Source organism: Lynx rufus, unplaced genomic scaffold, assembly GCF_022079265.1.
Source record: "Lynx rufus isolate CCGP_SWC_20201006 ecotype Redwood Valley unplaced genomic scaffold, mLynRuf1.p SCAF_5, whole genome shotgun sequence".
Taxonomy (NCBI): Eukaryota; Metazoa; Chordata; class Mammalia; order Carnivora; family Felidae; genus Lynx; species Lynx rufus.
Genome location: NW_025814867.1, coordinates 31,955,859 through 31,980,589, shown reverse-complemented (window position 1 = coordinate 31,980,589; position 24,731 = coordinate 31,955,859). Strand labels below are relative to the sequence as shown.

General features: G+C 40.7%; 1 protein-coding gene and 1 pseudogene across 3 annotated transcripts in view; one reads left to right on the top strand and one right to left on the bottom strand.

Moving 5' to 3' along the window:
* PCCB (propionyl-CoA carboxylase subunit beta) overlaps positions 1-22,538 on the bottom strand; it is a 98,826-nt gene extending 76,288 nt beyond the window's left edge. The window contains exons 1-5 of one of the 3 annotated variants that reach the window (XM_047099716.1): positions 22,212-22,536; positions 19,705-19,824; positions 18,636-18,704; positions 15,681-15,737; positions 13,021-13,134 (exon numbers count right to left, since the gene is read on the bottom strand). In XM_047099716.1, the coding sequence (XP_046955672.1) occupies positions 13,021-13,134; positions 15,681-15,737; positions 18,636-18,704; positions 19,705-19,824; positions 22,212-22,481 (630 nt within the window). In that variant the 5' untranslated portion in view covers positions 22,482-22,536. Of the gene's footprint in view, positions 1-13,020; positions 13,135-15,680; positions 15,738-18,635; positions 18,705-19,704; positions 19,825-21,396; positions 21,456-22,211 lie in introns of those variants that run through there. The other 2 variants (XM_047099718.1, XM_047099717.1) reach the window with 2 other exon arrangements.
* On the top strand, positions 10,951-11,053 carry LOC124527461 (uncharacterized; annotated as a pseudogene).
* Positions 22,539-24,731: the final 2,193 nt, after the last annotated feature.

The following is a 24,731-nucleotide window of genomic DNA, read 5'->3' as shown; positions in this document are numbered from 1 at the left end:
AGCAGGAAAAGACCTCTCTGACCTCAGACACAGCAATCTCTTACTCGACACATCCCCAAAGGCAAGGGAATTAAAAGCAAAAGTGAATTACTGGGACCTTATGAAGATAAAAAGCTTCTGCACAACAAAGGAAACAACCAACAAAACTAAAAGGCAACCAACAGAATGGGAAAAGATATTTGCAAATGACATATCGGACAAAGGGTTAGTATCCAAAATCTATAAAGAGCTCACCAAACTCCACACCCGAAAAACAAATAACCCAGTGAAGAAATGGGCAGAAAACATGAATAGACACTTCTCTAAAGAAGACACATGAAAAGATGTTCAACGTCACTCCTTATAAGGGAAATACAAATCAAAACCACACTCAGATATCACCTCACGCCAGTCAGAGTGGCCAAAATGAACAAATCAGGAGACTACAGATGCTGGAGAGGATGTGGAGAAACGGGAACCCTCTTGCACTGTTGGTGGGAATGCAAATTGGTGCAGCCGCTCTGGAAAGCAGTGTGGAGGTGCCTCAGAAAATTAAAAATAGACCTACCCTATGACCCAGCAATAGCACTGCTAGGAATTTATCCAAGGGATACAGGAGTACTGATGCATAGGGGCACTTATACCCCAATGTTTATAGCAGCACTCTCAACAATAGCCAAATTATGGAAAGAGCCTAAATGTCCATCAACTGATGAATGGATAAAGAAATTGTGGTTTATATACACAATGGAATACTACGTGGCAATGAGAAAAAATGAAATATGGCCTTTTGTAGCAACGTGGATGGAACTGGAGAGTGTGATGCTAAGTGAAATAAGCCATACAGAGAAAGACAGATACCATATGGTTTCACTCTTATGTGGATCCTGAGAGACTTAACAGAAACCCATGGGGGAGGGGAAGGAAAAAAAAAAAAAAAAAGAGGTTAGAGTGGGAGAGAGCCAAAGCATAAGAGACTGTTCAAAACTGAGAACTGAGGGTTGATGGGGGGTGGGAGGGAAGGGAGGGTGGGTGATGGGTATTGAGGAGGGCACCTTTTGGGATGAGCACTGGGTGTTGTATGGAAACCAATTTGTCAATAAATTTCATATATTAAAAAAAATAAAAATAAATAAAAAGAAAAAGAAAAAAAAAAACCAAAGCTGTAGGCATCATAATTCTGGACTTCAAGCTGTATTGCAAAGCTATAATCATCAAGACAGTATGATACCAGCACAAAAACAGACACTTAAGGGGCGCCTGGGTGGCGCAGTCAGTTAAGCGTCCGACTTCAGCCAGGTCACGATCTCGCGGTCCGTGAGTTCGAGCCCCGCGTCGGGCTCTGGGCCGATGGCTCAGAGCCTGGAGCCTGTTTCCGACTCTGTGTCTCCCTCTCTCTCTGCCCCTCCCCCGATCATGCTCTGTCTCTCTCTGTCCCAAAAATAAATAAACGTTGAAAAAAAATAATTAAAAAAAAATAAAAAAAAATAAAAAAACAGACACTTAAATCAACAGAGAATCCAGAAATGGACCTACAAATGTATGGTCAACTAATCTTCGACAAAGCAGAAAAGAATATCCAATGGAAAAAACACAGTCTCTTCAGCAAATAGCACTGGAAAAACTGGACAGCGACACGAAGAATGAAACTGGACCCCTTTCTTACACCACACACAAAAATAAACTCAAAATAGATTAAAGACATAAATGTAAGAATACCCAAAGTATAAAATTCTTGAAGAAAAACAAAGGCAGCAAACTCTTGGACATCATTATCTTTTTCATCTTTCTCCCCAGGCAAGAGAAACAAATGCAAAAACAAACAACTAGGGCTAAATCAAACTAAAAAGCTTTTGCACAGCAAAGGAAACCATCAACAAAACAAAAAGACTACTGAATGGGTCAAGTTACCTGTAAATCACATATCCATTAAATGGTTAATATCCAAAATATATCAAGAATTCCTTTAATTTAAAACCAAACCAAACCAAGCTCCAATTAAAAAATGGGCAGAGGGCCTCAATGGACTTTTCAAAAGAAGATACATAGATGACCAATAGACACAAAAGATACTCAACATTTTTGATGCAAATCAAAACCACAATGAGATATCACTTCGTACGTATCAAAATGGCTCGGATTGAAAAGACAAGAAATAACAAGTGCTGGTGAGGACATAGAGAAAAGAGAACGCTTGTGCCCTATTGATGGAATGTACATCAGGTCAGCCACTATAAAAAACAGTATGTAGGGTTCTCAAAAATTTAAACACGGAATTACCATATGATCCAGCAATTTCATTTGAGTATTTATGGGAAGAAAATGAAAACACTAATTCAAAATGATATACGCACCCCTATGTTCACTGCTTTATTTACAATAGCCAAAATGTGGAAGCAACTTAAGTACCCTAAGCAACCTAAGGTAAAGGAATGCCTAAAGAGGTAATGTGTGTGTGTGTGTGTGTGTGTGTGTGTGTGTGTGTGCGCGCGCGTGTATAAAAAAAAAAAGAAATCATGCCATTTGCAACAACACAGATGAACCCAGAGGGTGTTATGCTAAGGGAATTAAGTCAGAGAAAGACAAATACTATATAATTTCACTTACATATGGAATCTAAATTAACAAAACAGAAACAGATGCTAATATGCAAAACTAATGGTTGCTAGAGGGGGTGGGGGAACCAGATAGGTGAAAGGGATTCAGAAATACAAACCTCCAATTATAAAATAAACTCCTAAGAATGAAAAAATACAGCAAAACAAATACAGTCAATATTGTAACAATTTTGTATGCTGACAGACATTAATTATACTTACCATGGCAAGCATTTCATAATTTATGTAAATGTTAAATCAATATGCTATACACCTGAAACTATTATACATCAACTATACTTCAATTAAAAAAAAAAGAGGGGGGGAGGGGTTGTTTTATAAAGATAAGCATATAGATCAATGGAAAAGAACGGATCCAGAAATTTTTACCTTTATGGCCAATTCATTTTGCACCAAAGTGCCAGGACAATTCAATGGAGACAGAATAGTCATGTCAATAAATGTGAGATAAGGATGAATTTTGACCCTGACCTCACACTATAGACAAAAATTTTATATGTATCACAGACCTAACATAAAAGAGACTGGACAAAATATTCATAACTTTGTATTATTACACAGAGTTCTTACATAGGACAATAAAAGTATAATCTGCAAAGGAAACAAACAGTTTTTGGAATTCAACACTTAAAACATTTCTTTCTTAATGGTGACATTTGAAGTGAAAAAAGAAGAGCCGTAAGACTAGAAGAAAATACCTGCAAACTATGTATTTAATAAAGGACTCATATTCAAAGTATATAAAGAACTCTTACAACTCAAAACCCAATTATAAAAGGAGCAAAAGATCTAAATAGACATTTCAGCAAAGAAGATACACATAGGAAGATGCTTGGGTGCTTCAGTTGGTAAAGCATCCGACCTTGACTCAGGTCATGATCTCATAGTTTGTGAGTCTGAGCCCCGTGTCAGGCTCTGTGCTGACAGCTCAGAGCCTGGAGTCTGCTTCTGATTCTGTGTCTCCCTCTCTCTCTGCTCCTCCCCCACTCATCCTCGTCTCTCAAAAATAAATATTAGAAAAAATGTTTTGTAAAAGACATACATATGAATAACATGTACATGAAAAGATGCTCAACATGATTTAGTCAGCATTGAAATACAAATAAAACCACAATGAGTTACTACAACATACCATAAAAATGACCATAATGAAAAAAACTGAAATACTCAAGGGTTGACAAGGATGTGAAGAACATGAAACCCTGAATATATTGCTTGTGGTAATGTAAACTGGTAGTCATTTTGGAAAAAAATTTGGCAATTTCTTAAAAACTCATAAGCTTATCAGACCCAATAATTCCACTCTTATGAAAAACTTTGTTCACACAGAGAGTGATACACAAATGTTCACAGCATTATTTATGACAGCCAAAAATTTGAAACAACATAAACATCCATCAACTGATAGATGGATAAAATGTGGTATATCCATGTAACATTATTCAGCAATAAAAAAATGACAACTGACACAAAGTACAATATGAATCAACCTCAAAAATAATTATGTTAAGTGAAAAATGATACAAAAACCGTACAGACAGAAACTCAGCAACACCATCAAGCAAAATAACATTCACATTATAGGGATCCCAGAAAGAGAAAGGGGGACAAAAATTTACTTGAATAACTGAAAACTTATCAAATCTGGGGAAGAAAACAGAAATCCCGATCAAGGAGGCACAGAGAGTCCCCAACAAAATCAAGCAAAGGAGGTCCACACCAAAGCCTTGTAACTAAAATGGCAAAAAGCAGCAATAAACAGAGCATTTTAAAAGCATTTACAAAGAACAGTTAGATACAAAGGAAACCCCTTAAGGCTATCAGCTGATTTTTCACCAGGAACTTCACAGGACAGACAGTAATGGCATGATACATTCAAAGTGCTAAAAGAGGGGCATCTGGTGGCTCAGTCTGTTGGGCGTCTGACTTCGGCTGAGGTCAAGATCTCACAGTTCGTGAGTCTTAGCCCCATGTCAGCTCTGTGCTGACAGCTCAGAGCCTGGAGCCTACTTCAGATTGTGTCTCCCTCTCTCTCTCTCTGACCCTTCCTTGCTCTCTCTTTTTCTCCCTCTCAAAATTAAACAAACATGAAAAAAAAATTTTTTTTAATAAAAAAGTGCTAAAAGAAGAACATCTGTGGGACGCCTGGGTGGCTCAGTCAGTTGAGCATCCGGCTTGGGCTCAGGTCATCATCTCATGGTTTCTGAGTTCGAGCCCCGCATCAGCCTCTGTGCTGACAGCTCAGAGTCTGCAGCCTGCTTCGGATTCTGTGTCTCCCTCTCTCTCTCCCCCTCCCCGGCTCACACTCTGTCCCTCTCTCTCTCTCAAAAATAAACAAACATTTAAAAAAAAAATTAAAAAAAAAAAGAACATCTGCAACCAAGATACTCTATCCAGCAAGCTATCATTCAAAATAGGAGATATACAGTTTCTCAAACAAAAACCAAAGGAGTTCATCACCACTAAATTAGCCCTACAAGGAACATTAAAGGGGACTCTTTGAATAGAAAGGACAGATCATAAGAGTCAGTAGGGGGCACAAAAGCAGTAAAATTAAGTGTATTTATAAAAAAAATCAGTCAAGATATACACAAAGTAAAAGGATGTAAAGTGTGACACCATATACCTAAAACGTGGGGGGCAGAGGAGTAAAGAATGGGTTCAAATTTAAGGTATCATCAACTTAATATAAACTGTTATATGCAGATGTTATATACCCAGTGGTAACCACAAACCAAAAACCAGTAATAGATATGCAAAGAATAAAGAGAAAGGAATCCAAGTATATCACTAAAGAAAGCCAGCAAACTATGAAAGAGCAAGAGAAGAAACAAAGAACTACAAAAACAACCATAAAACAAGTAACAAAATAGCAATATATACCTATCAATAATTATTTTAAATGTAAATGGACTAAACACTCCAATCAAAAGACATAGTATGACAGATGGTTAAAAAATCAAGACCAATCAATATGCTACCTTCATATCAGACAAAGACACATGCAGACCAGGGTGCCTGGTTGGCTCAATCAGTTAAGCATCCAACTTCAGCTCAGGTCATGATCTCATGGTTCATAAGTTTGAACACTATATAATCATCACTATATAATCATCAATAGAACAATCCAACAAGACGATGTAACAATAGTAAATATTTATGCATCTAACATGAAAGCACCTAAATACATAAAGCAGCTAATAACAAATATACTCTATAGTAAAACCGTAATAGCAGGGGACTTTAACCCCCAACTCACATCAATGGATACATCATCCAAACAGAAAATCAACAAGGAAACCATAGTTTTGAATGAAACACTGAACCAGATGGATCTAATACATAGCCAGAACATTCCATCCTAAGACAGTGCAATACACATTCTTTTTAAGCACACATTTAACATTCTATGAATAGATCACATATTGGGCCATAAAATAAGTCTCAACAAATTCAGAACAACTGAAGTCATATACATCTTTTCCAACCACAACACTATGAAATCAACCACAAGAAAAAAATCTGTCAATAACACAAAGCATGGAGGTTAAATAATATGCTACTAAACAATGAATGAGTCAACAAAGAAATCAAAAAAAAAAAAAAAAAACAAAACAAAACATGGAGGCAAATGAAAACAGTCCAAAATCTTGGGGATGCAGCAAAAGCTGTTCTAATAGTGAAATTTGTAGCAATAGAGGCCTACCGCAAAAATAAAAATCTCCAATATGCAACCTAAGCTTACACCTAAAGGAGCTATAAAAAGAACCAAACCCAAAACCAGCAGAAGGAATTAAAGAGTAGCGCAGAAATAAGTGAAATAGAAACTAAAAAAACCAATAGAACAGATCGATGAAACCAGGAACTAGTTCTTTGAAAAGATCAACAAAATTAATAAACCTTTAGCCAGACTCATCAAAAAAAAGAGAGGACTCAAAAATCAGAGATGAAAAAGGAGAGGGGTGGTTGGGTGGCTCAGTCAGTTAAGTGACTTGCTTGGGCTCAGGTCATGATCTTGCAGTTTGTGAGTTCGAGCCCCGTGTCAGGCTCTGTGCTGACAGCTAGAGCCTAGAGACTGCTCCAGATTCTGTCTCCCTCTCTCTCTGCCCCTCTCCTTCTCATGCTATCTCTGTCTCTCAAAAATAAATATTAAAAAAAATTTTTTAATAAAAAAAATGAAAAAGCAGAAATAACACCACAGATATACAAATAATTGTAACAGAATATTATGAAAAATTATATGCCAACCAACTGGACAACCTAGAAGTGGAAAATTCCTAGAAATTTAACCTCTCAAACTGAACAAGGAAAAAATAGAAGATTTGCACAGACCAATCACCAGCAATGCAATTAAATCAGTAATAAAAAAACTCCCAAGAAACAAAAGTCCAGCACCAGGCTGCTTCATGGGTGAATTCTGCCAAACATTCAAAGAAGAGTTAAAAACCATTCTTCTCAAACTATTGCAAAAAATAGAAGAAGAAAAGCTTCCAAAAATCAGTCTATGAGGCGTTAACCTGATACCAAAACCAAGATGATACAACAAAAAGAACTACAGACTAATATTTCTGATGAATATAGATACAAAAATCCTCAACAAAATAGTGGCAAACCAAGTCTAACAATACATTTAAAAAAAATCATTCACCACCATCGATGGGATTTACTCCTGGATTGCAAGGGTGATTCAGTATTTGCAAAATCAACATGATACACATAAGGTCAGTAAGAGAAAGAATAAAAACCACATGATTTCAAAAGATGCAGAAGTAAACATTTGACAAAGTACAACATCCATCCATGATTAAAAACAACAAGGGGCACCTTGTTGGCTGGGTGGCTCAGTCAGTAAGTGTCCAACTTCAGCTCAGGTCATGATCTCGCAGTTTGAGTTCAAGCCCCACATCAGGCTCTGTGCTGACAGCTCAGAGCCTGGAGCCTGCTTCGGATTCTGTGCCTCCCTCTCTCTCTGCTCCTCTCCTCCCCCATTCACACTCTGTCTCTCTCTCAAAAATAAACATTAAAAAAAAAATTAAAAAAAAAAACACCTCTACAAATAGGGTCGGAGAGAACATACCTCAACATAATAAAGGACATATATGAAAACCCAGGACTAACATTATACTAAATGATGAAAAATCGAGAGCTTTTTCCCTAAGGTCAGGAACAAGACAAGGATGTCCACTCTCACCCCTCTTATTCAATACAGCACACAAAACAGCCACAGCAATCAGACAACAAAAATGAGGCATCCAAATTGGTAAGGAAGAAGAAAAAATCACTACTTGCATATGACAGGATACTATATACAGAAAACCCTATAAAGACTCCACCAAAAAACTACTAGAACTGATAAATGATCTCAATAAGGTCACAGGATACAAAATCAGCATAAGAAACCCACTGCATTTTTCTATACACTTATAATGGAAGTAACAGAAAAAGAAATTAAGAAAATAATCACATTTACAATTGCACCAAAAAGAATAAAATAGCAATGAGGTGGAACACTTGTACTGTGAAAACTATAAAATGCTGGTAAAAGAAAAAAAAACTGAAAACAATACAAATGGAAATATATACTATGTTCATGGACTGAGAAAAATTGTTAAAATGTCCATACTACCCAAAGCAGTCTATAGATTTAATGTAATCCCTATCAAAATACCAACAGTAATTCAGAATTAGAATAATCCTAAATTGTATGGAACCACTCAAATCCTGAGTAACCAAAGCAATAAAAAAGAAAAACAAAACTGGAGGTATAACAATCCCAGATTTCAAGTTTTATTACAAAGCTGTAGTACACAAAACAATAGGATACTGGCACAAAAATACTTAGATCAATGAACACATTAGAAACTCCAGAAATCAACCCACAATTATATAGTCAATTAATCTTCAACAAAGGGGGCAAGAATATGCAATGGGAAAAAGTCTCTTCAACAAATGGTATTGGGAAACTGGACAGCTATATGCCAAAAAATGAAACTGGACCACTTCCACCACACACAAAAAATGAACTCAAAATGGATTAAAGACCTAAATGTAAGACCTGATACCATTAGGGGTGCCTGGGTGGCTCAGTCAGTTAAGTGTCTGAGTCTTGATTTTGACTCAGATCATGATCTCACAGGTTCATGGGATCAAGCCCCACATCTGGCTCTACCCTCACAGGGCAGAGTCTGCTTAGGATTCTCTCTCACTCTCTCTCTGGCCCACCCTGATTATGCTCTCTCAAAATAAATAAAACATTAAAAAAAAAAAAAAGACCTAAAACCATTTAAGTCCTAGAAGAGGGGGCACCTGGGTGGCTCAGTCAGTTAAGTGTCCAACTTTGGCTCAGGTCATGATTTCACAGTTTGTGATTTCGAGCCCCATGTCAGGCCCTGTGCTTACAGCCAGAGTCTGGAGGGTTCTGTGTCTCCCTCTCTCTCTGCCCCTCCCCGCTCACCAATAAATAATGAATAAACATTAAGAAATATATAAAAAATAATAATAAAGTCCTAGAAGAGAGCACAGGCAGTAATTTCTCTGATAATGACCATAGCAACATTCTTCTAGATAGGTCTCCTAAGGGAAACAAAAGCAAAAATAAACTATTGGGACTTCATCAAAATAAAAAAGTTTCTGCAGAGTGAAAGAAACAAATCAATCAAACTATAAACAACCTACTGAATGAGAGAAAATATTTGCAAATAACGTATCTGATAAAGGGTTAGTGCCCAAAATATATAAAGAACTGATATAGCTCAACATTCCAAAAACAAATAATCCAATCAAAAACTGGGCAGAAGACATGAACAGATATTTCTCTAAAGAAGACATCCTTAGCCAACAGGCACATGAAAAGATGCTCAACATCACTTATCATCATGGAACTGCAAATCAAAACCATAATAATATACCACCTCACACCTGTGAGGTGGCAAAAATCAAAAACACAACAATAAGTGTTGGCAAGGACACGAAGAGAAAAGAACCTTCATGCACCACTGGTGGAAATGCAAACTTGTGCAGCCGCTGTGGAAGACAGTATGGAGGTTCCTCAAAAAAAATTAAAAACAAAATTACCCTATGATCCAGTAATCGCTCTGCTGGGTATTTACCCAAAGAATACAAAACACTAATTCTAATTCCAAGGGATATATGCACCCCTATGTTTACTGGAGCATTATTTACAATAGCCATATTAGAGAAGCAACCCAAGTGTCCATCAATAGATGAACAGATAAAAGTGATACACACACACACACACACACACACACACACACACACACAGGAATATTACTCAGCCATAAAAAAAGAATAAAATCTTGCCATTTGCAACAACATGGATGGAACTAGAGTATAATGCTAAGTGAAAGAAGTCAGAGAAAGACAACTACCATGTGATTTCACTCATATGTGGAGCTTAAGAAACAAAACAAACGCAGGGTGCCTGGGTGACTCAGTCAGTTAAGTGTCTGACTTCAGCTCAGGTCATGATCTTGCGGTTCATGAGTTCAAGCCCCGTGTTGGGTTCTGTGCTGAGAGCTCAGAGCCTGTAGCCTGCTTCAGATCCTGTGTCTCCCTGTCTCTCTGTCCCTCCTCCACTCAGCTCTGTCTCTCTCTCTCTCTCTCAAAAATAAACTTAAAAAAAAAAAAAAAATGGGGGCGCATGGGTGGCTCAGTCGGTTAAGTGTCCGACTTCGACTCAGGTCATGATTTCACGCTCTGTGAGTTCCAGCCCCGCATCAGGCTCTGTGCTGACAGCTCAGAGCCTGGAGCCTGCTTCAGATTCTGTGTCTCCCTCTCTCTCTGGCCCTCCCCCATTCATGCTCTGTCTCTCTCGGTCTCAAAAATAAATACACGTTAAAAAAAAAATTTTTTTTTAATAAATAAATAAATAAATAAATAAATAAATAAATAAATAAATAAATAAAAATGAACAAAAGAAAAAGACTCTTAAGTATGCAGAACTGATGGTTACCAGAAAGGAGCTGGGGGAGGCAGATGGGTGAAATAGGTGAAAGGGATTAAGAGTTCACTTGTTGTGGGGTAGCTGGGTGGTTCAACTCAGTTAAGTGTCTGACTTTGGCTCAGGTGATGATCTCATGGTTCATGAGTTCGAGCCCCACATCGGGCTTTCTGCTGTCAAGGCAGAGCCAGCTTCAGATCCTCTGCCCCCCTGTCTCCACCCCCCCCACTTGCACTTTTACTCTCTCTCAGAATAAACTTAAAAAAAAAGTTCACTTATCAATAAGGAGCACTGAGTAATGTATGGCACTGTTAAATCACTACATTATACACCTGAAACTAATACTGTTGTTAATTTTACTGGAATTCAAAAAGTCACTGAATTACATGCTTACATTCTTCTCAGCCTTTTGGCTAAGATCAAGTGTAGTATCTGTTCTTTTCAGAGTTACATTCTTACAATGGATGGATTTTAGGGTTTGTAAATTATACCTCTTATAAAACTTCCAAAAAAATGTTAAGGTCATAGAGGAAAAAGAAAAACTGTCCCAAATTAAAAAAAATTTTTTTTAACGTTTATTTTTGAGACAGAGACAGAGCATGAACGGGGGAGGGTCAGAGAGAAAGAGGGAGACACAGAATCCGAAACAGGCTCCAGGCTCTGAGCAGTCAGCACAGAGCCCAACGCAGGGCTCAAACTCATGACCATGAGATCATGACCTGAGCTGAAGTCGGACGCTTAAACGACTGAGCCACCCAGGCGCCCCTAAAACTGTCCCAAATTAAAGGAAATTAAATAGGTAAGACAACTAAAGACAGTACTTAATCCTGGACTGGATGGGGCATAGGGGTACAGGAGAACAGCTACCAAAGGCTTTATTAGGATCACTTGATGAAATCTGAATTGCCATAGATAAAAATATTGATGAATTCATATTAAATTTCCTGATTTCTATTACTGTACTCGTTTTATCACAGAATGTCCTTGTTCTCAGGAAACACACAATGAAGGATTTAAGGGCTAAAGGAGGTACAATCTCCAGTTTATTCTCAAATGTTTCAGAGAAATATAACCTGCAAATATATACTTATGGAGACAAATGATAGAGCAAATGGGCAAAATGTAAACAAGTGGTGAATCTGGGTAAAGGGCATACAGGGAGTTCCTTGAACTGTTTTTGCAATTTTTATGTAAAATTTGAAATTTTATCAAAATTACAAAAAAAAATTTAAACAGTACAGTAGCAGGAAGTGGCTGGAGGTGTAGAAATGACAAGCAGCATTAGTAAATAATTTATTAAAGTCACTGAAGCCTATCTCCTGAAAAGAAAACACAACACAACCTGAAGCCTATACTCACAAAGATGGGTTAGACTAGGAGATATTCTAAAACGCTGATAACCTCTAAAATGTGGGGATTTACTGCCACTTCTCTTATGGCCATGCTTTCTTTCCTTCATTTCCAACACAGGCATGACTACCAGGTTAGGGGGCAAAGGAGATTTTCCAAGCCTAAACTGTTCTGACTATGCCACCCAAAGTGCTAATTCTCCCCAGTAGGTTATTCCTAGAGCTCAAGATTAAAGATTAAAAAGTAGGTTCACAAAGTGGCTTCTCAACGAACATGTGTATTCCCACAACTAGCAGAGCAGCTTACACAAATACACATTTTTCTGATGGATCACAAAGGGCAGTAGCCAGGGATAAAACATTCATAAGCCTGCAGGCCAGGGAGATGACAAGAACAGCTGGCCTGATTAGAAACAATGTCTGCCTGTCTCTTTCCTGCCTTCTCCCTATTTCCTCCCCTCCCCAGAAATACAGACCTCTCCCTTTCCTCAAGTTTCCATCTGGCAGTATCTCTCTCCCTTACCCCAACCTCCTTTACCTTCTTATAACATACTTCCTACTTCAAGTAATACATCTAATCTACTTTTGTGTTTTTCATTTCTTTCTTTGTAATTTTAGTTTGTAAGTAAGCAGAAAGATCTGATATACTGTTCATCAAATGTTTCCGAATAGTGGGATTTGGCTGATTTTTCTTCTTTGTACTACAACTTGAACTTCATATGGTGATATTATGTTTTAAACAAAATAAAATACTACATATTTTTTTAATTCCTAATTCTAGCAAATCAATTCATTTTAAACTTTCATAATATTCCATGTCCCTTGCTTTTGAGAAAAATAATTAGGTGATTTCCCCTATAAGTGGTCTTTAATTTTGTTTTCCCCTAAGAGTTGCCCTCTGTGATAAAAAAAAAAAAAAAAGTAAACCCTCTCCACCTACTCTCTTGCTTTTTGTACACCTTCCATGCCTTCCCCAGTGACACAGGAAGAAGCCACAGAACAGACACAAGGTAGATAACAAGGAATAGGGATGGGAAAGCTCTAACCAGGGCACAGCTTAGAAATTAAGCCTTGTATTATTTTATTCTGTAAATGCTATTAACAGGTTTCTTACCAGAAAAATGTCTGCATAGCCAGCCAAAGACTCTACTCCCTCTTGGATCCGTGCTCCCCCAGAGTCATTCAGTCCAATCACTGGAGCCCCCACTGTCATGGCCTGGTCCATGATCTGAGACAGCAAAGCAATCTTTTATGAGACAACTGATCCTTTTATCAAAAACAATTTATAAAGTACCATGGTGTTTTCTGGAAAATGTTCCAAGTGCACTTTTCTTTTTAAATGCTCATTCTGAGAGAGAGAGAGAGAGAGAGAGAGAGAGGGAGAGAGGGAGAGAGGGAGAGAGGGAGAGAGAGAGGAGAGCACACGCATGTGAATAGGGAGAGGGGCAGAGAGAGAGAAGAGAGAGAATCCCAAGTAGGCTCCACACTGTCAGCACAGAGCACGATGCAGGACTCAATCTCATGAGCCATGAGATCATGACCTGAGCTGCAATCAAGAGTTGGATGTTTAACCAAGTGAGCCATTTGGGCGCCCCTAATTACACTTCTCAAAACAGGAATCATTAACACTGGCTTCATTCCCCATGATGATTAGGTACCTCCATGGAAAACAGAACCAAAATTTTAAGGGCTGATTAAAGCCATTCAGGCATCCAAGAGCCAAAGCACTCCACGCCAGCAGGGGATAAGACTGCTCATAGCAACCATTTCTGAGCCACAGGCCCAGGCTATAATATTTTCCAGTATCCAGTTTTGTTCCCAACTTTTTTTTTTTCAAGCAGGTTGCATGCCCAACGTAGGGATTGGGCATGGCCTTGAGAACTCATGACCTTGAGATCTCATGACCTTGAGATCAAGAGTCACATGTTCTACTGGCTGAGCCAGTCAGGCGTCACCACCTACCCCCGCACCCCTTACTCTTTTGAAAGAACTGACACTAAACACAATAACAAAATAGTATTTTTATGAAAGTACATGTAGATCCATCTGTTAACCAGAGCCAGGCCCAAGCCTGATTTCACTTGTAATAAGGCATATTTTCCTCATGGGTCAGTAGTTGAGGGCTTAATAAGCAACATTCCTAAGAACCCTTTTCAGTTCACAAAGTACTTCCACTTCCATTATCTCATTCAACCTGATAACAGAGGCAGTGAAAAGAAAAATTAGAGAGGATTAAAAGTTAAGTGATTGGCCCAAGGTTTCAGAAATAATACATGACAAGATCACATCTAGAATCCAGGTTTTCCATTACACAGGGAAGCACTGCTTGACTATTAACAGTCAACCGTACCTTTAATTCCACATTTCTCCAAGTATGATCTATACTTTTATTCATCTCCAGAGCATCTCATCACTAGCAGTGGAGGTTTTTTAGGTTTTTTTTTTTTTTTTTTTTACATTTATTTATTTTTGAGAAAGAGTGAGACAAAGCATGAGCAGGGGAGGGGCAGAGAGAGAAGGAGACACAGAATCTGAAGCAGGCTCCAGGCTCTGAGCAAGTGGTCAGCACAGAGCCTGATGCAGGGCCCGAACCCACAAACTGTGAGATCATGACCTGAGCCGAAGTTGGACACTCAACAGACTGAGCCACCCAGGTGCCCCAGCAGTGTTTTTTAAAATACCATCATGTAATCCTTGCACTGTTCTTTATCCTTTAGTACCTGGACTCTCCACCTAGATCATGGGCTCTTTACCTGGAGTCTTCAGAATCCCAAGGGGTCTGTAATAGATTTCATCCATGCATTGCTTGGATGGGAAAAAATTTAATCTTTACCTTTATTAACTCTAGCTGATCTTTACCATACCTTTTAATTATGAACACAGGAAACAAAATCTTTATTTTATGAGAAATACCTGTGACTTTATATTAAAAGAAGCCATGGATATTTTTATGTCACACTAAAGTTGCAGGTATCTTGAAGTAGCATTTTCTTTTTTTTTTTTTTAATTTTAACGTTTATTTTTGAGACAGAGAGAGAGAGAGCATGAACGGGGGAGGGTCAGAGAGAGAGGGAGACACAGAATCTGAAACAGGCCCCAGGCTCTGAGCTGTCAGCACAGAGCCCGATGCAGGGCTCGAACCCACAGACTGCGAGATCATGACCCAAGCCGAAGTCGGACGCTCAACCGACTGAGCCACCCAGGCACCCCTTGAAGTAGCATTTTCACTCATGCCTACTTTGAAACTATAGAGGTTTAAATGCACAGCTAAATCTTGTTATTTGATAAATTTGATTTATCAAATTAAACAGATTACAAATAGGAGTGCCTGGGTGGCTCAGTTGATTAAGCATCCAAGCCTTGATTTCAGCTCAGGTCATGATCTCACAGTTGGGGAGATCAAGCCCCATGTCAGGCTCTGTGCAGATAGTGCAGAGCCTGCTTGGGATTTTTTTTCTTTCTTTCTCTCTCTCTCTCTCTCTCTCTCCCTCCCTCCCTCTCAAAATAAACAAACATAAAAAGCATGAATATTACAATTGTAATTTTTTTTAATATTTTTTAATTCTTTGTAATCCTACATATCTTATGCATGTAAATCATTACCAGATTGCCAAAGGGATCCATGATACAAAAAATGTGAAGAATTCCTGCCTTGGACTAAAGGGATGTTTGGGTCTGCACCCACCCCACATACACAGCTCATTGTCTTGCACCCCAATATTTAATATGAACTATGTGACTGATGAAAGTACTGGGTTTTCAAGATTTACTTACTTTGCAGATCTTTTGGGCATGTGCCCCAGACAGACTACCTCCAAAAACTGTAAAATCCTAAAAAGAAAACAAATCAACAAATAAAATATAGTCACTAGCCAGGAATGAAAAGCCAGGAGGAAGACGAAATGAAAAACTCTTAGTCAAAAGTTTTTGAAGGATTTTCAGGAGTTCAAAAAATTAGGAATGGTCTTTTATTCACTATTCTATGGAGTAATTTGTACCTTAGAGGGAATTCATGTATTGTCAACAGCAAAAGACTTAGTCTTTGCTCTACAAAAATGAATCCTAGCTCTCTAAGGAAAACTTTTCATGCAGAATTAACCTGAAAAATCAGATTCTATAGATGTCAGGCAGGCACTTCTATTACTAGAAATATTTGCCATCCTGGGGCGCCTGGGTAGCTCAGTCAGTTGGGCGTCCGACTTCAGCTCAGGTCATGATCTCATGGTCCGTGAGTTCGAGCCCCACGTTGGGCTCTGTGCTGACAGCTCAGAGCCTGAAGCCTGTTTCAGATTCTGTGTCTCCCTCTCTCTGCCCCTCCCCCGTTCATGCTCTGTCTCCCTCTGTCTCAAAAATAAATAAACGTTAAAAAAAAAAAAAAGAAAAAGAAATATTTGTCATTTTGACGAGAGGTTAAAAAAAAAAAAAGACAATCAGAGCCCTCACGGCTTCCTCTTGCTTATGGAATTTCATCACCTTCTGATATAAAGGGCTTCTTGTGGGAAGGACCTCCTTTCTAAAACCACCTCAAAAAGCGAGTAATTAAAAACAGTCAGCCCAGGAGGACAAAAAAGGAAGAGGAAACAATGGCAGAGGAGAGAGTGAACAACAAACTCAGGGGAACTGAAAGCACAAAAAGAATATCTGACTTGGAGCAAATGGAAGCCTATATACTGCAGGGGGAGTAACCACAAGGATGGAACAACCCAGGAACTATAGGAAGTGGGGGGGGGGGGGGCAGGGGAACAGACTGATAAAAACTCTGGGTTAGGAGCAGTTGGACCCCACAGGGCCTCTCCTTCACCTTGAGAAGAGGAAACATTTATTCTCTAAAGCAATTTCACCAGAAGGACTCTGGATTCACAATCACCAGTGGCAAAAGAAAGCAAAGGTGAGGCTAAAAACATCTGAGATTAGGAACCTATACAAGAATAGATTGTCCTCCCCCAGAATATACCTATGAACAATTATCAGTCAACAGACTAAGGCTGCTTCTACAGAAAAGCAGAAGATCCCCAGAAAAAACAACTGCAGATATTAACATTTTGGGGATCAGTACAAAAAACTGGCTCATCACTCCCTACCCTAAGTATCCTTCAGGGTTTATTTCAAATGCCCCATTTTCCCTAAAGCATTCCTCAAGGCTGAATGTGATCATCCACTGTCCCGGGCCCACAGCACTTACCCAGAATCACTCTTGCCCTCATCTGTACAGAACTCCTGTTCTGCCCCAATTTATCTACAAAATGAGATTAGGTTCTTCGGGGCAGGAACTGTGGCTCAGTCATCTCCCTCTCCTCGCCCCCAATCCTCATCCTACCCTACCCCATGGGCATAAGAAGTAATCAAAAGTATCAATTCAATGAATTTTGTATTTGCTCAAAAGTTAGAAGGTTGAGTCCAGAAAGTACAATAACTTACTTTGTTCTAGCTATCTTATTAATAATTCCTTCTGTACACGTTTTTGCATCTTTCTTTCTGTACAAGTTTTTGCCTAGCTCTCATAATTTCTTCTAGTTAAGTAGTTGGTAGACCCATTTATAACAGTTTTAAAACATGTCAAAGGTAATTCATTAAGTGAATGAGTACTGTCTAAGTACATTTAAAGTTAACCAGTTATTTAATACTGAACCCATAATTTTAATATTTAACAAGCTTTATAATTTTAGATCTGTAAAAGGAACTAAGTATTTAGAATTATACAAATTCTTCCACGTCTTGAGGTGGAGAGGGGTGGTAATCAAACCCAAAATAATATAGTGTTAGTTTACTATTAGCTGCTGTAACAATTACCACAAATTCAGTGGTTTAAAACAACACAAATTTATTCTCTTCACAGTTCTGTAATTTAGAAGTCTTACATGGGCCTCACTGAGCTACTCTCAAGGTTAGCATGATTAGATGTCTTTCTGGAGGCTCCAAGGGAGAATCTGTTTTCTTGCCTTTTCCCTGTTCTGGCGACCAAATGCATTCCTTTGCTCATGACCTCCTTCCTCCATCTTCTTAAACACCAATGGCAGGTGAAGCCCTTCTCAGTACATTCTTCCGACCTCCTCTTCTGCCTCTCCTCTTTTAAAGACCCTTGTGATTATATGTGTCCACCTGGGTAACCCAGCCTACTTTATTTTAAGGCCAGCTAATCAGTGACACTAATTCCATCTGCAACTTAATTCCCCTTTGCCATGTAAGGTAATATAGTCACAGGTTTTGAGAATTAGGAGTTGGACATCTTTGGGAGCTATTCTGCCTACTATATTTTCCTATGGTTTCAGTGTGAAGAAACTGTATCCGTCCTTATGAAGCCTAACAAAACTTGTTTGAATAGTTTCATGAAGCCCAAAACTGAGGGGCCTATGTTCCTGAGACTCAAGTCCCTTCCACCCAGGCTGCATTCACAGCACTCTCTTAGGCCCACACATTGCCCAGGACATGGATGCCCTCCAGGCACACACCCAACCCACCAAGAAACATCTCATTCACTTAGAATAAACTCCTGGTTCTTGGGACTTTTTACATGATTACTGCCCTGTGATTATCCCTAAAACAGACTCAGGATTCTGAGAAAAACACATACTATGGTAGAATATTCTGGACACATGCACTGAAAAACAAAGTATATCCCTCTTCTGCCCCCACTACAGGCAAGTTTTCATTCCTCAAGACTTTCTTCTCACATATTTGGTCCTGGCTCTGCCCTCCAGGAAAGCTCAGCCTATTCGAGTTATTAAATACCTGACTGAAGACATAAACCAATCTTCCATTGATTCGGCCCCGTCCAGTGACCACACTGTCTCCAGGAAACTACCAGAAAAACAGAAAAATAAAAGTTAAAAAAACCAAATACATCTTTTAATGAATTTGACAATTATGCCCGAATGAAAGACCAAAAAAATAAAATAACCCACCCTAAATTTCTTAAAATTCAATATGAATCAAGAACATGAAGGAATCTCCCCTTCCCCTTCTCAGCTCTGCAATAGCAAGCACTAGGCTACTGGTTCATCAACAGAAGTAACAGGCACTATAGTTAGGCTTCATCTTCCTTCTTAACAGTAAAATAATCAAGACTCCCCCTAGGGCCACTGCTACCAAATGCCACAGGAAGGAGAAGGGCATATAATGACACATCGCAACTCTAGAAAGCCACACACCCCACCTCCAAGCCTTAGGGAAAACGCATCATTTTGCTTGGAATCCTGGAATACTGTGTAGCCCATAATGACTCAAACGGAGCCAGCTGATGCGATGCCAAGTTCACAAATCTTTGGTGAATAACAGCATATATACAGACCTGAGGAAAACTGATCAAAAGTGAATACAGAGAACTCTGCATACCCATGGAGAACATCCAATTAAAAAATGTGTCGGTGACTCTGACTTCAAAAACTCCATAAAGTCAAAGTGTCAAAAGAGGCAAGTGGTCCTGCTTTAGGGGTCTCTGGTGCCTAGATGGACCAGAACACAACCAAGACATTTTCGCCTTTCCTTCTAAGTTTGTCACTCCATACCTGCAAGAACTCTGAACCCACAACCAGAGACCTGGAAACTGGGCAATAGTCACATTGCACAAGGTATGAACAGTCCCATTCCATTCCTTCATCTGCAAAGGTAACTGGGGGAATCTGGAGGCCCAATAGTACTTCTTCAGAGGCACTCTTACAGTTTCAGGCCTCTAACTTGAAAACTATTAAATGTACCTTGAGTTCCAGATGGCCTTCATTATTAGGCTAATGAGTAGGTCAGCAGGGCCACGGCTAGACAGTGCAACTTAGAGGCTCACACCACCATTGTAAAAAGATACCTTATTCTTATCAGCAGCCATTCCAAAATCTGCACATCTGTGTTCCACAAACATGTCGCTCTCAACAAAACTGCCAGGGTCCAGCAAGAGGCTGATCCGCTCTCTGGCAGTCAGCTTTCCCTAAAATACAACAAAAACCATTCAGTCATGTCATCATAGAGGTCAGTAAGCAAGGAGTGCTTGTGAGTGGGCCACGAAGACAGGTTTTGCCCCTTCACCTCACATGAAAGCCTCTATTCCATCAACCCACCCAAAACACTGGTGTTATCAGTAGATATCAGCCAGTAAGTAAATCAGGGCAGACAGGCTACTCCAGGAGCTACCAACTGTGGAGGGTAAATAAGGAAGTAGGAAGAGGAAAAGATGGAGAGAAGTGGGGGTAAGGAGAGCCTGACCCTGGAACAAGATAACTAGTTCCACAAACATTTACTGGAGACCTAAGGAGTAATAAAAAGAAGAATGGAAAAGTAGGAGGTGGAAAACTAAATCAGGCTTACTGAAGGGCCTAAGGCTACACCCCCACATTCACAAGTTTCTTCTAGGGAACCCCACACAAACTCACCTCACTAGTGTCCAACCCCAAAGACACTTTCAGGACTACTTCCTGGTTCTTCTGCCTCTTCCATGGCTTCTCCTACTATCCTACATTGGGGCTCGGCTTAGAAACCCCACACCTGACAGTGATACTATAATATGGCAACAACCCCACAGCAGGTAGTGCCTGAGATGAAAAGGAGTTAAACAGGGTGGTAAAGAGCTCATGTGAGAGGAGTGAAAAAATGCTTCTTGGAGATGAGGTTGGAACCTTCAACTTATCAAGAGCCTCTGTTGCTTGGACTCTCAAGCCCTTAGACTAAGCCAAACACCCAGGCCTACTGTCCTCTGCCCTCTCTCCACCCCAGGGAAAAACCTCAAGTTTGGCTCTTTTTTTCCCCCATAATAAAGCAGCCAAAGCCAGTGAGGTCGTTTTAAAACAGACAAACATATACACTGTTGTGTGGAGTAAGTTTTCCAGAAAGCAATTTAGCAACATATATTAGAGTGTTCAAAATATTCCTATCTTTTGACCCAGTGATTCCATTTCTGGAAATCTATCCTATGGAAGTCATCCAAAAATTGTTGAAAAGGGGGTGGAGTGGGGGATTTAAATCAAGTCAGCCTCCTAAGTCAGCTCTGGCAAAAGAAAAATAGCTTCTGGAGCCTGCATCAAAACCCAGTAGGGTCCACCTAGCAAAGAGGTGGGGTGATGTTCCAGGGAGAATTCAGCAACGGGCCCCAATACAAAGCGTGCACAGGAGCACTGCCAGGCCTTTCCAAAGTATGATGTAAAAATTCCTTCAACCCAGACAGAGCCACCCCAGGGGAGGAAGGGAAAGCACTCCTGGCACCACACACAACCAAATTTACATCTTGCTCCCAAGAGTTAAGAATTATTACTATCTTCTGTTTAGAATAAACTGACTCCTCAGGATTAAGTAACTTGTCAAAAAGGAATGGTCACCTTCATGCTCTTGTCAAATGGGGATTTCCATCTAAATCAACACCTAGAATTCAATCAAGAACTAGTTCGAATTTCCTCACTGAAGACCCCCAGCCTTCCACCCCAGTCACCACCCCCAGGCTTGACATGTGCCTCGGTGCCCTTCACCGTTAAGAATTTCACTTCTGCATCTTCCCGGTTATTTAACTCACCCAGCACAAAGGTCCAGTTTCACACACATGTCAGTGACGCACCGCGTGAGCCTACTTCCAAGTCCCTGGTCACCCATCTGGGCCTCAGTTTCTCCTGCTGATAAATGGCCACCCAGCTTATCTCTGAAGGCCAGCTGTAATTCTCACCTCAAAAATCTCCCTGCCTCCGTCGCGCATCGTGCCTTTCCTACCCAGCATGTCTATGCATGCTGAGATCCTAAAGGCGTTCAGCCAGCATTGAGGAGGCAGAAGTTCCCACAAGATCCGGGAGCTCAACCCACCCCAGATTAATGTGAGAGTTTGCCCAAGTTACTTCCCCCACCATACGCTTCGATTTTCCTGCTACCATGATGGAGCAAGAACCGTATACTACCTACCACTCTTCCTCCGGGCATGAGAAAAACACGCAGAATTTTTGTTTTGTTTCGTTTTTTTATTAAGTGCCCGTCATCGCTTCTGTAGCTCTACCAATAAGATTGTGAGGGGGAAAATACTATTTTCTCCTTTCAATAAACTGACTCCTAGTGATTAACTGGTCCAAAAGTTTATAGAAGTTAAATGGTGAGTTGTCTGGGGCCGAGCAGCTGCGACTAAAAATCCAGAAGTAAAGCACAGGGCAATGAGGCACAAAGGTACTTATTCTCGTTTTACCTGCTATTTGGTGAAAGGCTACAGGTTCTCAGGGTGAACCTTCTCGTCCCCGCCCCTCCTCGGCATCGCGCGGATTGGCTGAAAGGACTGGGGCGCCGCGAGCCGGAAACTCTGTAATAGGTTGCGAACGCCAGGGGGGATGGTCGGGTCTCCCTAGGACTCACTCGTTTATGCTGCGCGTCGATGCGACGCTGGCCTCCTCCCAGCAACGCGGCGCTGCGCTTGTTTTCGATGCGCTCGTTAACCGAGACGGGCTGGCTACACAGGCTGCGGACCGCACCGCGGAGACCGCCCACCACAACGCTGAGTCTTGCTCCAGCCGCCACCACGCGCATTGCCGCCGCCATCTTTGCTCCGCGGCGAGCTCCCAGCCGGTGCGCCTGAGTACGCTTCTGCGTCAAGCATGGGTATCGGGTTCTGCGCCTGCGCAGCATGGGTGGGACGTAGAGAGCCTATGGGCTGGACGTCGCAGCGCGCTTAGAAGAAAAGCCTGAGAGTTGGAGACTCCATACCGCTCTGGGACATCATCCTGAGGAGGATAGTACTGTCCTCAGATCTGGTGCCTTCCTTGCTGCACAGAAGATGGACTTAATCCTTGCTCTTCTCTGGCTACCTTGACCTCGAATTTGGTCGTCCCACCACCTCCAGAAAATGAGTAGGTAATAGGAGCTAACCAACATGTATTAAACACTGCCAGGTGTGGCTTAAAGCACTCACGTGCATTAGCTTATTATCCTTATTTCACAGATGAGGCAAGTGAAGCACAGAGAGGTAGAGTGATTTGATCAAGAGCCAACACTAAAGATGTGGTGGAACCAGGATTCAGACACACAGACCAACTATGTGCCGCATATTGAGCACAGGTCACTTAACCTCTAGTGGGTAGTTTTCAAAATGTGAGCCCAGCAGTGGGAAAAAGTGGGAAATGCAGACTTTCAAATTCTCATACTCCGCCCCAGACCAACTGAATTAAATTCTGAGGGAGCAGCCAGCAATCTGTTTCACCAGACGACCTCTAGGTGATTTTGACGCTTGCTAGATTTTGAGAACTACTCCTCTAGGAATTTAGAACTGAACTCTTAGGAGCTTGTCCATCTGTTTCCCCAGCTAACAAGCAGCTCTTTAAGGCAAAGTGCAAGGTGTCTATTTTGCATTCTTAGCTACAGAAAACTACTAAAATTGATCATTAAACCCTCCAAGCTCCAGCTCACAGCTAGAGCCTTCATAAAGTCCAAATTCTGGGTTGGGACTTTGATGTTAATTCAATTCAGCAAATCTTTTTGAGCACCTACTATGTGCCAAGAACCACCAGTGTTTTTCATATTTCCTGGAGTAGGAATTGTTCACCTAGCATGCAAGGAAGCTGAGGGTCCAAAGTCTGAGGTTGTGTGACTGGACAAAGCCTACCTGCATGTGCCTGACCCCATAGTAGATGTTGTTGGCCCGGCATCTGGGTCCCTGCTTTAAGAACCTCATCAACCTGGAGAGAGAGACAAAGGATCTGCCTGGTAGCACAGGGGAGAATTTGGGCAAGGTTGGATGTGTCAAGAAGAGTAGCTCTGAAATGTAACTGCATGTAGCATATTCAGATTCCCATATGGTTCTACCATCCACTTTTTGGGAATGGTGGTAAATGAGACTGCAAAGCAATAACAGAGTTAAAGTATGAAGAATTTTGCCATGTTCAGAAATTGGGAGTTCATTTGGGCTGGGGGCCATGAGACTCTTGTTCTAACGTGCTTTGCAGATCCCTCTCCAGTGGCACATCTCACACTGTGGTAAGATTGGTTAGCTCATTTCTCAGCTAGATTCCCAAGTCAGAGGGCATAAACTGTGGCTGGCTTGCTCACCACTGTAGCCCCTGCACCTAGAACAAGGCCCTGTACATAGCAAGCCTTCAGAATGTATTTGCAGAATTGAATTGAGCTAGCAGATAGGCAATTGCATGTGGCTCAAGAGGTTTTCTCCTACACCTATGCATCCTTCCAAGCTCTGCTCAGGTATCATCTCCTCAAGGCAGTACTCTGATCCCCCTTCTGCCTAGGTTAGGGAAAGTATCAGTCCCTCAGGAAAGCAAGGAAGTTTTTCTTATTTAACTTTCAATAACCAGTGCTTAACAGAAAGCCCAGGAGGGATCCATAAATAACTGTTAGACTGAATCCAATTTTTCCCTCTCTCTCCACTTTCCCTTTCCCCTCCTCTCATTCTTCCTCCTCACTGTTTTAGTACCCTACCATGGGTATTATATATACAGTCCTATAGATCTATACTGTTATTCTTTACCTCAGATGGAATTCCCAGCCTAGGATGGGTGGAGGTGGGGTAGAAGGAGGATTGAACTACCTGGTAATTACCCTCTGGAATCCTAGCATACTCCAGGCTGTTTTCCTGCCCCTAGTCCTCCTTGCTTGCATTATTTCTCCATTTTGAAACAGAAGTCACCCTGACCTAGCTGTTCTATCCTAGTCAGTGATCACTGTCAGTGAAGATGGGTGAAATGGAAGGAAGGAGTAAATTTGGAAAAGGTCACACATATTTGGGTGAGCGTGTTATCCAGATCTTCTGAGAAGCAGCTGCCAAGAAAGGAATTAAATGTGCAAGAAATCAATTAGGGGAACGACCTGTGAGAGAAAATGGGGCAGCAGCTGGGAGAGGCTGGGAGAACTATCAGATTGCAGTACAAG